Source organism: Centroberyx affinis, unplaced genomic scaffold (genome assembly GCF_046629955.1).
Source record: "Centroberyx affinis isolate AG114_WGS23_722 - 3 ecotype Tasmania unplaced genomic scaffold, CSIRO-AGI_Caff_v1 ptg000807l_1, whole genome shotgun sequence".
Classification (NCBI taxonomy): Eukaryota; Metazoa; Chordata; class Actinopteri; order Beryciformes; family Berycidae; genus Centroberyx; species Centroberyx affinis.
This window is the reverse complement of record NW_027279410.1, coordinates 347,815-360,916: the sequence shown is the minus strand read 5'-3', so window position 1 is coordinate 360,916 and position 13,102 is coordinate 347,815. Positions and strand designations below refer to the sequence as shown.

The window sequence follows — 13,102 nt, the reverse complement described above, 5'->3', positions numbered from 1 at the left end:
GAGCAGCCTCCCCTTGGTTGCTCGGGAGACAATTGTTTTCCCACTTGGTTCAAATTTGGTCACACACACCTCTAACATGTCCTCTACTTGTCTTTTGCTCCCTATTGACCATTCTAACCCGCACCATATGCATTTGTCCAGTTTTCCCTCTGTTTGACCTCCTCTCTGCCTCCTCCCCTGCCCACTGCCCTGCATCCTTACCTTTGAACATCCTCCCACCTCCTCTCACCGCCTCTTTCCTTTCACACCCCGTCTCCCTATTTTCCATTCCACCTCCACCTCTCCGTCTCCCCTCCGCCCCCACTTATCATCGGAGTCCCTGGCCTTGGTGACAGACAGACAGATAGGTAGACTGGGCTCTCGGTCTGGCTGTCATAGACTAGATGGCACAACTTCTGCCAGGCGAAGGCTGCCACCTGAGGGGGACTGGGTTCTGACACCTCTATTAACCTTCAGGAGATGTCCGTCCCCCGTTCCGCCTCCAACCCCGCTCTTTTCCGCTCTTTTCCGCTCTTTTCCGCTCTTCCCCATCTCTATCTCTGCCTGTCCCCTGTCTGCTGTTCCCCAGGCGGTGGGAAACCAGCTAGCCCCTAGAGCAAAAGAGCCAATAACAAATACCTGTATTTTCCTCTCCTCCCAACCTGGAGCATTTCAATATGCCATGGATTTCTATCTTGCTTTCTCAATTTTCTATCGGTCTCAATTTCTTCCCGTCTCTGCTTCTGCCTCTGTCTCCTGTCTGTCTCAGTCTCTCCCTGTCTCTTTCTCTCATTCCAGTTTATGTGCATTGCTATTAAAAATTCCAACAATGACCTGTATGTCAGGAAATTCATATGGCCGGTATGAAATGCATGATTTGCACAGTAATGCATAGCTAAACGGTGGAAATGAATAAATTGTTGCAGCTTTCTAATGTCAATCAACCGGAATAATGGAAGTTAATGAAAACTAACTGAGACAGATTAAATTGGATGTAAACATGTTCAATTTTAGATGAACACGTGCCCTTTTTACCTTGACAGTAATTTAGTAAATTATTTTATCATTTAAACTGATGCTGTAAAGTCGAATTTGACAGCTTTCATCTAAAGTCATCTAAGTTCACCTAATAATCTCTCTCTCCCTCTCCCTCTCTCTCTCTCTTTCTCTCTCTCTCTCTCTCCTTGCCCTGCAGGAATTCTCTTTGCTCCGGCTGGACGATGTGGCGGACCAGCGAGTCAACATAGTTGGTTTTTCAGTCTTCAACAGAACTCATCCATTTTTCCAGGACTTTCTGCTAAGCCTCAACCGCTCCTGGCAAGAGAACTGTGACCATGCACCCTTTGCTGGCACACCAGTAGGTGCACACAACACACACACACACACTAACACACACAATGAGGACCAAGGTCACCCAAATAATCTTAGGCTATGTCTGGAGAAGGAGCTTGATTGATGGATGAACCTAAAGTCACCACTTAGTCCCAACAGGGCCTTCCAAGGCATTGCTCATCCTCATGTTATTTCTCAAACTCTGTAACTAAAACACTGAAGCAACTAAGAAACAAAGATTCTGAAATAAACAGGGATGACATTTATCCAGTTAACTTCTATAATTGCAGGTGTTGCTGTAGATAGTTGTTGTCAGACACCTCATTAGCAGAGTTTGGCATCCTCCTTATTACATTTATAATGGCATCCTCTATGTTAAATGTGCTTCAGAGGAAATGTGAAGCAAAGGAGCAATTTACCTTCACGCCACCCCCCTTGAATCACACACCACTGTTCACGACTAAACAGTTTCAGCAGTTCAACAGTTTCACAGTTTGTCACAGTAAGCTTTGTGTATTTGGAAAGTGACTGAGCTCAAAGCAGCCTCAGACCATCGTGCTCCTGCTGAAAAATGGTTGTGAATGACTGTTGCTACTCATTATTTTTATAAACTATAGGGTAGAATTAGGAGAGAAAATTTTTAAAGTCTTTGTTTGAATCTCTGTAACAGCAGCATGATGATTCCAAGGTTGTTTAACTCAGACAGTGTCTTACTTTTTAGTCAACCATGTACTTTATACTGCCTCATTAATTTGGACGCAAGCATTGTCTCAACTGATGCTTTATGGAAATACAGCGAAATGCAAAAAGGCAGGGAAGAGAGCCTGATACTGATATATCCATACCGGTCAGGGTTGCACACTTCGAGAAGCCATTGTGCATTAGTGAATGTCAGCTTACATACTAAAAGGACTACTGTATTAAATCTTACAATCTCAATCTAATAAATGTTCAGAAGATGTCTTGTGGCCTTGAACTCTATGTCACAGATGTTTCCATCCTCACCCCTGAGCACAGCACCCCTTCTGTCGCAGCCCAATGCAACTCAGGCATTTGTGTGCCAACAGTATGAGCCTTACGGACTATATTAGGCCTGTTTTATAAGAAATACTGTTGTACCTGCAGCTTTTCAGCCTTTGTTTTGGTTTGATCTTCTCTAACATAAAACTATTCCGTGCCATCTTGTTTACCTGCTCAGTGACATGTTTTAGTCCCAGTGGCATTGTTAAAGATGATGAGCCTTGCACTGCATGTATATCTGCACGGTTATTTTGCCTTTTACTGCTTATAGTTTGTAAAAATCATTGCAGCTGCATCATATTTTAATGCAACATATTTTGTCCTGCATCAATTTTTCGCACTACACCCCCTTCTGCTCCTATATGCTCCCACCCAGCCTGCATTTTTTGCCTATGGGACAGATACATTTCTATGTTCAGAGTTGGCTGGCGTAATCCTTTGTTCTCTACAAACTATTCTGTCCTTTAATCATAAGTCATCCTCTTAAGTCATTATCTTGAAATGCATTAACTGCCTCAGCTGTGCACGTACACATGCACATACAGAGGTCAGTCCTATGCATTCGCTGTGCATGTGAGGCCCTGCAGTTACTATTTCCTGCAGACCTAATTAGTCAAAAGACAGCATATTATCTATAGGCATGTCTAAATGAGTTAATCATGTTCTAGCATGCTCTCATCAGCCTTTATTCTCCCTAGTTATTAGTTAATTAGTCACCAGTTCTAATTGCCAGTGGCTCAGAAGTATCCTACTGACTAACCCGGTGCAGAACATGATTTTCACGCTGTGTATGAACTATTCTTAACCTATTTCACCACCCAGCTTGTGTGAGGCAGAAGGGGGCGATGGGTATATATGTACGAGCGTATTTGTTTCATTTTCTTTCTGTTGACTTCAAACAGAAAAAGGATTCATTAATTGGCTTTATTGAATTTTTGTTTCCTAATTAAGCCCTCAAGAAAATTAGGATTTGTGAGAAATCAATGGCTGTTTTTAGCGACCAGATGTGTTACTCTTGTTGCTTTTTGTCCTACATGTTAGCAGTTATCTCTAATTAATCAGTAGATGTTTTGTGTCAGAAATAAAAAGATAACAGCCATGTGCTACAAAGAAAACAAACATAGTGAGCAAAGGGAGAGAGAGTGAGAGAGACTCAGACTAAGACACTGAGTGACAAGAATATGAGCAAATGTCATTACTTTATTAGTTTTATGCATAGATATTCATCGATAAGAATGGAACATATTCACATGTATTTGTAACATTCTGCCATTCTATCATAACCAATTTGAATGTTGACTTGTGGTTTGACATTATCCTTCCTCTGCTCTTCCCCATCACAGACATTATTACCATATGTCAAATCTAAATTAGATTGATAGACGGCCCGTAATGTTTTCACAGCCTGTTTGTGTACACCATATTGCTTTTAATGTGCAATCCGACAATTATGTTAGGTGATTCAAGGTTGTGATACATCACGATTTCACAGTTTAATGGCCATATTGCAGTTCTCTTTGGTGTGCAATATTTACTATGCATCACAATCACTCTAAGCCCTGTATCAATATCCACCAAACATCAGGGCCATTTCAGCCTCCTCTAGCTCCATTACACAGATGCACAGCAGTGAAACGCTCACTCTCCTCTGGCTTTTAATGCAGGGCATCATGCATTTTAATCCAATTTACATAGCGGGCTGCAGTGGTAGTGACGATGAGGCTGTTTGTACAGGGGAGATGAGGGGAATCGCTGCCTCTCCCACTGTTTTCTGGCCCTCACTGGGAGAGGCAGGCGGTAATTGGAATGGTCAGGGTTTGCCAGCTCCACTGGGGATAAGAGTGGGAAGGACGGACAGGGAGAGAGAGAGAGAGAGAGAGAGAGAGAGAGAAGAGAGAGAGAGAGAGAGAGAGAGAGAGAGAGAGAGAGAGGAGAGAGAGAGAGAGAGAGAGAGAGAGAGAGATGGAGAGAGATGAAGGGAGAGAGATGGTTTTCAACACTGTCAGCAGATCAGAGACTTTCTAATGATCTAATGGAATAATCTCACTGCCACTCTAGGGATGGGTTAACCCTTCACTGACCGCAAATCCCTGACTTGTTACACTTGTGTGGTTTGCGTTTGTGCAGTTTTGTGTGTGTGTACGTGTGTGTATGTGTGTGTGATTGTGTTTGGGTGCCTGTGTGTCTGCATAATGTAGTCACCTTTTCTCTCCCTCTCCCTCCCCCTCTGCAGCTCTCCTCAGCCCTGCTGTTTGATGCGGTACATGCGGTGGTGGCAGCGGTCCAGGAGTTGAACCGCAGCCAGAACGTTGGCGCAACTCAGCTCTCCTGCAAGTCCTCCAAGATCTGGGAGCACGGCACCAGCCTCATGAACTACCTGAGGATGGTAAGACTGCCTCTGCTGGACAGGAGGGAAAACAGGCTGCATTACTGGTCTCAACTTGTGTGTTTTTTGCACATTTGTGTCTTACTTTCTTTCTTATCTTCGTAACTCTTTTCTGACACTCCTACTATTGCAACTACTGGAAAAGCAGGAAAGAGCACAAATTAGATAACGCCAGAGATCAGTCTAGCCTTTTGAGACATTAATTATTGTTTTACTCTCTATGTTTAATGGGATATTTTAGAGCCTGGTGATTTTCTGTGATGGCAGATAATAATGTATTGTCTGCTCTCTCATCTTTTTCAAAAAATATACTCACTACCCACTAGGCCAGTGTATCTCATCTCTCTAAATTATACCAGTAGAGAATAGAGAATAGAGAGATAAAGATGAGCTGTCAGTGGATAAAACGTGTACTCCTATTAGGGAGAAATGGAAGTGATTGGGCTATCGAGATGCTTCGGTGTGACATGTGTTCGATATCATACTGTTTGTCTTTCTCTCTTAGTGAAAGATGATGTGAATAATGGCTCCTCTGTTATGCAGTAATTTGAAGATATTATGGACTGTCTTCATATTATCATTTCAAATTTGACATATTTCAGAAAGCTGATGCTGAGCCAATACTGCCAGCCTTAATTCATATCTATAATAGCTGCTGCCGAGAGGGACACACAGGATTTCCGGGCAAGGCCTTTAACATGTGTCTGTCTCTGTGTCGGATAGGTAGAATTGGACGGTCTAACAGGCCACATTGAATTCAACAGCAAAGGCCAGCGGTCCAACTACGCCCTGAGGATCATGCAGAACAGCAAGGACGGCCTAAGGCAGGTAAAGTAACTCCCGATTTTACAATTCTAATGTTTATATTATCCATCTTCAAATTATTCACATGCTGTGAAATTCAAACAATGTCAGAACAGCATTTCCTATGTAGTACAAAGTTCATGCTGTTTGTTCAGTTTTAATGCTCCATGGCAACTCCCTTCTTCTTCTTCGAATTTGCATATAAATAGTGTATAGTGTTTGTGAAGTGATTCCTCCATTCTCCTCTTTAGATAGACACTGGCCATAACATGCCTGCTTCAACTGAACACAAAGCTCTCCAGCAACTGTCCTGATCCCACCAGGACACTACTGTTCTTCTGGCAAATATGACAGTTGTCTTTATGGTGGCGATATAACCAGAGCTGGATAGCACAGCGGGGAGCCATGATAACACTTGTCCAACTGATGTCTGCTGGTGCAAACATCCCCATTACCCTTCTGGCAGAAGTGCAGAGGTGCCAGAGGCCAGAAATATGTATTATCAAATATTAAGGATGCCCTTTTGAGGGTGCAAGGCGGCATAGATTTACAGAGACTAAATTTAAGTTAAAAAGAAATAAGAAGAATAAATTTAAGTTTGGGTTTGCTGCTGTTTTTCTTTTTCCAGACATCTCAAAAAATAAATCAATATTTTTTGGTTTTGCTGCTGTGCTTGTTTTTCCAGACTCATCTCATAATTCGGGATTTGCTTTTGATTAGATACATTTTAAGTCTATTGTGATAGGGCAATGATAGTGAAATTCTATCATTGCCAAGAAGTAAAATATATTGAGTTACATCTTACAGTTACAAACATGGGTTTTAACTTTAATGGTTGAATTGAAAAAAAAAATGCGCATGCTGTTTACAATTATGCTGGAAATTAATAATTGGCCTGGTGTGAAGGATGTGGGTTGAGTCAAGTCTCGGGTCTCCATGGAAATGTCACAGTCTCCATGGAAATAGCTATTTTTTGAATCCAGGATTGCTTATAATTAGTCTAATAGAAAGTCTGTGTTTAGCAGTCCTCCTGGCTCATCACTCACTCTCAGAAAAAAAGGCTGTACGTTTTGTCACTGAGGCGGTGCTGGCATCTCATTTTATGCGGGATGTTTACATTCTGACACTAAATGACTCTCTGATCGGCATCACTCAGGCAGAGGAGCACTGGTGTTGCTGGGGCCTGTCCAGGCAGATTTGGTTATAGTCCCAGTTCCAGCCTATAGTGGTGGGGCTGACCAGAGGCCTTGAGCAGCATACAGTGGTGTTCAGTACTGAATAGACAATGTATCCATAAGGGTTTTCTCCCAAACTTCTTCATGTCAAGAACCCCCAAATATATAAGCATTAGACCACAGACCCCCATTTGATAAGAAGTGGATCCCAAGAAACCCCATCTGAAGGTTTTTGTTGTTAGATGGTGATTTTATACAAAATGTCATAACTGTGTGTACTGTAGGTGGGGAGGTGTCAGTGGGGATAGTGAAACCTGCAATCAAAATAGCCGTGCTCTTATTGTGAAAAATGGATGGTTGTAGTTTATTAGATTTACTGAAAACAAATTCAGATGATGTAATGCTAAGAAATTGCATCAGATTGATTATTTGTTTCCAGCGTATGTCCTCATTCAACAGGTATGAAAGGGAATTTTCTATAATGCCTCCACTCCATTCCTCGACTGCCTGTTTCTCAATATGTTGCTTTACCACTGTAGTGACATTCGGCACATTTTCCCGCATCATATTCCGTTTTATACAGTATGTAACAAAAGCCAAATTGAAGCATGACATACAAAATCCCAGGTTGGTTATGGTATCACACGAGCCAAACTGTATGAGCTGAATCAAAATGTAAGTATAAGGACTTTTTTCTTCAAACTGGAAGCTGTACAATAGAAGAGGCAGAACAAGGGAATGGTTATTGTCAATACGCAGCTCTGTACCGCTATTTTTCTTTTTTTTTTGCCTCCACCTGCATTTTGTTGGCTACACATGAAGGACAGCTTTTATGCCAGCCACAGAGCGGGCCTTGACAGCATTGATAGTGTATCTTTCTCAGCACTGTGTTTCATTTTGTTGTGCAGTGCTGTCCGGCTAGCTGGATAGCAGGTTAGCCTGTGGATGTGTCCTAGTACAGGCAGTGAGGCTCCAGCAGTTACTCTCTAGAAAGACTTAGCATGGCCCTGACCTTAGACACCGGACTGTGTTGTGGCTGCTACACACACACACACACATACAAATGCATCTGCTCTAGTGCATTTTGTCTAACTATCAATTAGTTACTCTGCTTTTTCACTCCTGACTCCTGCCTCTCTCCAACTCCCATCCAATCTGTACAATGGAAGGATTACAACTAAATATCTGCTGGCGTCTTTCCTAGTTATGCATGCCTTGTTGTGAGTGAACAGGATAGACCGTTCTGAATGCCAAACACAATTCTTTGACATAGCTGACACTGTGTACTAGGTTTATACAGCATGCTCTTAAACCCCTGTTTTCTTTCTATTAATGTCGTGACTCTCGATATTTCACATTTCAACTTAATGCCTGAGGCTTGATGTAAACTGATAAGTCTAATCCCCCCGAGTCTATGCTCTTTGTTATAGTATTATATAAAAAAATACATCATATTTCCACTGGAAACGCCTGTCTCTCACCCTGACAGCTAAAATATGCATTCCCCTGCTTCCCTGAGTACTGTGTCTTTTCCTGTCAGTACTGCAGTAAGTGTATGATGGTTATTTACTTATCTTTAAGCCAATGAGCTGTTATCACTGCATTGCAGCAGATAGCTGTATTTGTGGCTTCTTATCTACAGCATTTTTAGTAGTAGCTGTAGATGTTCTATTATGACTCTGCTATGAGCTGAGAAACAGTCTTATAGTTTCACCGTACAGAATGGAATAACTGAGTTTCCCACCTCTGATTTGAAACATTTGACCCTCTCAGTCGGGGTGATTTCTGTGAAATAGGTGTCGAAGTTCCTGCCTGAGAGTGACAAAATTCTTACCTCAGCAACCAGGCAAACACTGGCAGACAGTGGCCCATCTGCCTTTATTAACCTTGTCTGCGTCTCCCCTTTACTCTGGCACTGGGCCAGTCAAGCAGAAGGATAATGCTATCAGGTCTAATGTGATGATTTCAACCAGAAGTATTATAAAACAGGCCTGCCAGTTACGTTAATGGGGAGAGACAAGGTGTTAGATGGGGACTAGGTGGGGGTGTTGTTTGTTTTGTTGACTAACACCTCCCACATGCTGTTGGGATGGGGCCGTTTCAGCCAGGCAGACGCTGGAGGTGCCAATGCCTTGGCAGAGACAGGAAAGGTGGCTTACTGCCCACACACACACACACACAAACACGCACACCTACACACACCAATAGTGTATGCAGAAATGGTGCAGATCAACACATGACAAGTTGATACTTCAGGCCTTTCGTTTGGTGAAAATACAGTAGTAGCACCATAGCCCGCAACACCCACACTGTGTCTAGCCAACAAACGCACAGTAAAGTGAGAGGTCTTTCAGAATGGGACCTGGGAAGAGAAGAAACAAGTTTTATGCAACGCTTTCTAGAGATGGAGAGCAGTGAGGCATACTGAGCACAGCCGCCCACCTCCGTTCCTCTGCCCCACTCCCTCCCTCTTTCCCCCTTTGGCCTCACCCATCATCCGCTCATCCCAAGCCCTGTGGCTGTGCTACAGATCGTCCCACATGTGTGCCCATCAGCTCCCCAGGGGTTCACCACTCCACAACCAATCACCGTCCCAAATTGAATTCCTCTGGCAGGCATTCTCACACATTAGAACTGTTCCCTGCTGCTCTGTCTGTTCTCACTGTCTCTCTCTGTCTATCTATGTCTCTCTCTATCTATGTATCTATCTTCCTTACATCTTTCTTTCTTTCTTTCTTTCTTTCTTTCTTTCTTTCTGTCTTTCTTTCTTTCTTTCTTTCTTTCTATCTATCTATCTATCTATCTATCTATATATCATGGCAGTTATTACTTCTCCATCAGGAGTTTTCTATATTAGTTCATAAGCTAATGAGTAATGAGCACCAGCCATTTGATGTGCTTTGCCTTTGCCTCTAAGACGCAGCCATTAGCTGTGATTAGAATACTAATCATTGGCAGGAGACAAGACAAGGTACGTTGTTGTGCTAGTGCAAAACAAATGCTGTTGTCAAGTGGGAGAAGTTGAAAAGCAAATGTAAGCCCACAAGGATAAACAGGAACGCTGTGGGAAATTGATTCATTGCATTCAGAACTCTAAAACAGTATATTAAATAATAGTGGTCATTAAATTGTTTTGTTTGAATTATTCATTATTGAATTACTGAGAAGTGCAATATGATCAAATTCCCTCACTCCACTCTAGAGTCATAACTAACATAAAAGCAAAATGTCACTAATTGCCTGAAGCTTGAAAACAACCATTTGAGATGACTGTTCAGTAAGTCCACCTTATTTCCAGACTATGATGTGGCTGTTTTGCGCAATAATCTTTATTTGCTCGGAATTGGCAGGCGCAGCAAATTTCCCAGCTGCCCCTGTGCTGGCAGCCAGGTAGGCCAATGATGATGGTGTAAGGACTTGGCATGGCACCGTTAGTCCTGTGGCCAAGGCACCACTGGCACCTGTGGCCAACAGCAGTCCACGGAGAGAGGGAGAGAGAGAGAGAGAGAGGCAGTGGCAGTTGGGGAGAGAGGGAGGGAAAAGAGGGATGGGGAACAGGAAGAGAGGATGGCAGGGGGAGAGTAGAATTAGAGAAAGAGAGAGAGAGTCAAAGGGGGTGGGATAGGACAGATAAAAAAGAGGCAAAGACAAAAGCCTTAAAACTACAACCACAAAGTAATAAGATATGACTACATATCACATAACAACGGGGGCCATATCTTTTCTCCTCACACCATTTTAGCTCTCCAAACACCTAACGGTAAAGACAACAATGCCGACCTCCCGTTCTCTTCCTTGTTGGAATGACTAATCATATTATTTTAGGAGAATTGGCTGTAATCCTCTATAGCCTTTTGTTTCGTCCATTCATGAGCTGGTGTAATGAGCTAGATAAAGGAGCCTAATAAGAACTATCTCAGTTTGTGTGTGCGTATACTGTATGTACGTGCCAGCTTTTGTGAGTGTATATTCTCCAGATGGTGCGAACACCAGGGGTACGCTGTAAAACAGTATCATTCTGGATGTATATAAATGGATAATATAACTCAACCTGTCCCACGGAAAGCAAAGCCTGCATCGTCCTCTCCCAGGAACATGGAGAGACTGAGTCGTTTCCTAACTCTAGCCCTTGTTTCTAGAATGGATTGCCACCTATTCTGTTTTTGGGGGTCAGAAGTATGAGTGCAATTGTCACTTTTATTGTGATGCTTGGCTGTAGCCGGCAGCTATGGGACTTCTGACTGATCTATCTGACATTAGTTCATAGTGTGCATGTCCTTTTGTGTGCCCGTGTGTGGATGTGTTTGTGTGTGTGAGAGCAATGATGTGATTGCTGTATTTGGGCCTGGTGCCAGTCTCGGTGCCCCAGATCCAGCGCCGCCCTGCTTGCTGGCTCTGCAGGCACACACACACACACACACACACACACACACATAAAGAGCCCACCGCAATCTATGCATGTCTAGCAGGGGCACACCCCCTTTCCAAAGCAAACACACTGCAGCCTGCCAGCCTTCCGCACCACACGCTACCCCCATCCTGACAGGGCCGTCCAGCCCCTCTGTAGCCCCTGGCCTCCATGGACTGGCTCTGGTTTTCTACATGGAGCTCATTGACAGCAGCATGGCTGTTAATTGGAGGAAGCTGTAACATGAGTAATTATTGCAGTTTTGGGGTAGGCAAGCTGTTGCCTGGTACAGAACTGGGTTTTATCTGTTTGTGTGTGCGTGCGGGTGTGTATGAAGCAGAGGAACGGGTGTTATGTAAGCTGGTTAGAGTGTAGTTTGTGTGCCAATGTATTTGCATGTCTATATGTGCATTTGTCTGTGTGGGTGTGTGGGTGTGTGTGTCTGCATGTATGCACACATGCGCGTATATGTGTCTCTGTGTGCTGCAGGGGGTAGGTGGGCTGAGAACAGTCTTGGCCTTTTCCTGCAGAGAGGAGAATCACTAATTAAGTTTTGTAATGGAGGTACTTAATCAAGGCTCCAGAATAGAAACCACCTGAGAGAGAGAGAGAGGGACAGAGAGAGAGAGAGAAAGTCAGAAATATTCAGAGTTAGAGAGTCAGGTGGAAGGAGTAGTAGGTTATGGCAGGTCACAGGGGGCAGAAGTGGAGAGGCAGGAGTCAGACTCCAGCGTGACCCGCCGCAAATTGTTCTCATTATCGAGTTCACAGGCGGCTGGCAAAATTCGATGCACAAGAATGATTTTGGCATTGACGTTCTAGCATCATGTTACTTCATGGTATGTTGTGATACATTCTCATTTTTATTTATCGAGATTGCAAGGTTGATAGCGCTGATGTGTGATCTGCAATTCGCTGTGAGAAAAGCTATTCCGGCCAACAAAAAGACCGACAGTCAGAGAGTAAGTAAATAAGACAGTTGCCTATTTCACTGTTTCAGAGGACATGGATTTTGTGCTTCTCTTGCTGGATTCTGTTTGTTTCTCCACTGTGCATTATCATAGGAAGAAAATGGATAAGCTGCGACTATTGATTCAGACAAACAAGGATTACTCTCGCTCCTCAGCATTCAGATTTTCTGAGTTTGCTGCACACCAGCATTCCTGATAAGGGAATATGGCTACCAGGCTGAGCCCTAGCTGTTTATCACTACTAACCCTAACCCTAACCCTAGCTTAATAAAAGTCAAAGATCCCATGGAGACTGTTCAGGTATTTTTGTAACCATTTTTGTACATGCTCAGGAAATAAGGTGCAGAGTTGTACCTTTTGTCACTGGGACTGTACCTTTTTTCTAATGTATCCTTATTTTATGACAGTGTGTGTCTTCTTAAAAATCTGTTCTCCTGATCGGGAGTCTTTGTCCATAAACTGTAATCCTATCAACTTTAGTACAAAATGTGTTTCCATTATTCTTGAAGTAATAGAAATCCCTCCCTAGGCAAATGCAGAAGCTGCCCAAACAACTGGCAGGTTCAGTTAGTGAAAAAGGAAGCAAGTCTCCCAACTCATTCATTTTTAGTTTAAGTTTAAGAGGTGATTTCATTTGCTGCAACATTAAAAGTGAATTGCCTAAATACAAAGAGCTGATCAGCTTCCCACCTCAGGTGGAGAAAACTCGGAGCATCTTCTACACCACAATCAATGGGGCATTTTGCTCATTTTCCCACTTACTACTAGTCTCTCAGCACCAACCTCAATTCAAGCTCTGTTTTCATCTGATATAAATAAACAGGATTCTTGGTTGCAGTACTACTTGGTTATAAATTTTTTAAAATGCTGTCTTTTTCCCACAGATTTAAGTTCCATCCTCTCATTTCTGTGCATTTGCATGTCTCCATAATAAATCCTTATAAAGAGATAATCTGCCTCCTCATCAATAAGCTGTTAAATCATCCAGACCTATCCTGGTACATCCTGATCAATTCCTTGAATTACC

General features: G+C 43.0%; 1 protein-coding gene across 1 annotated transcript in view; it reads left to right on the top strand.

Moving 5' to 3' along the window:
* grik4 (glutamate receptor, ionotropic, kainate 4) overlaps window positions 1–13,102 on the top strand; it is a gene marked incomplete at its 5' end in the record, with an annotated part of 106,900 nt that overhangs the window by 53,127 nt on the left and 40,671 nt on the right. The window contains 3 exon segments of the mRNA XM_071520537.1: window positions 1,175–1,336; window positions 4,565–4,717; window positions 5,441–5,545. Of these exon segments, the coding sequence (XP_071376638.1) occupies window positions 1,175–1,336; window positions 4,565–4,717; window positions 5,441–5,545 (420 nt within the window).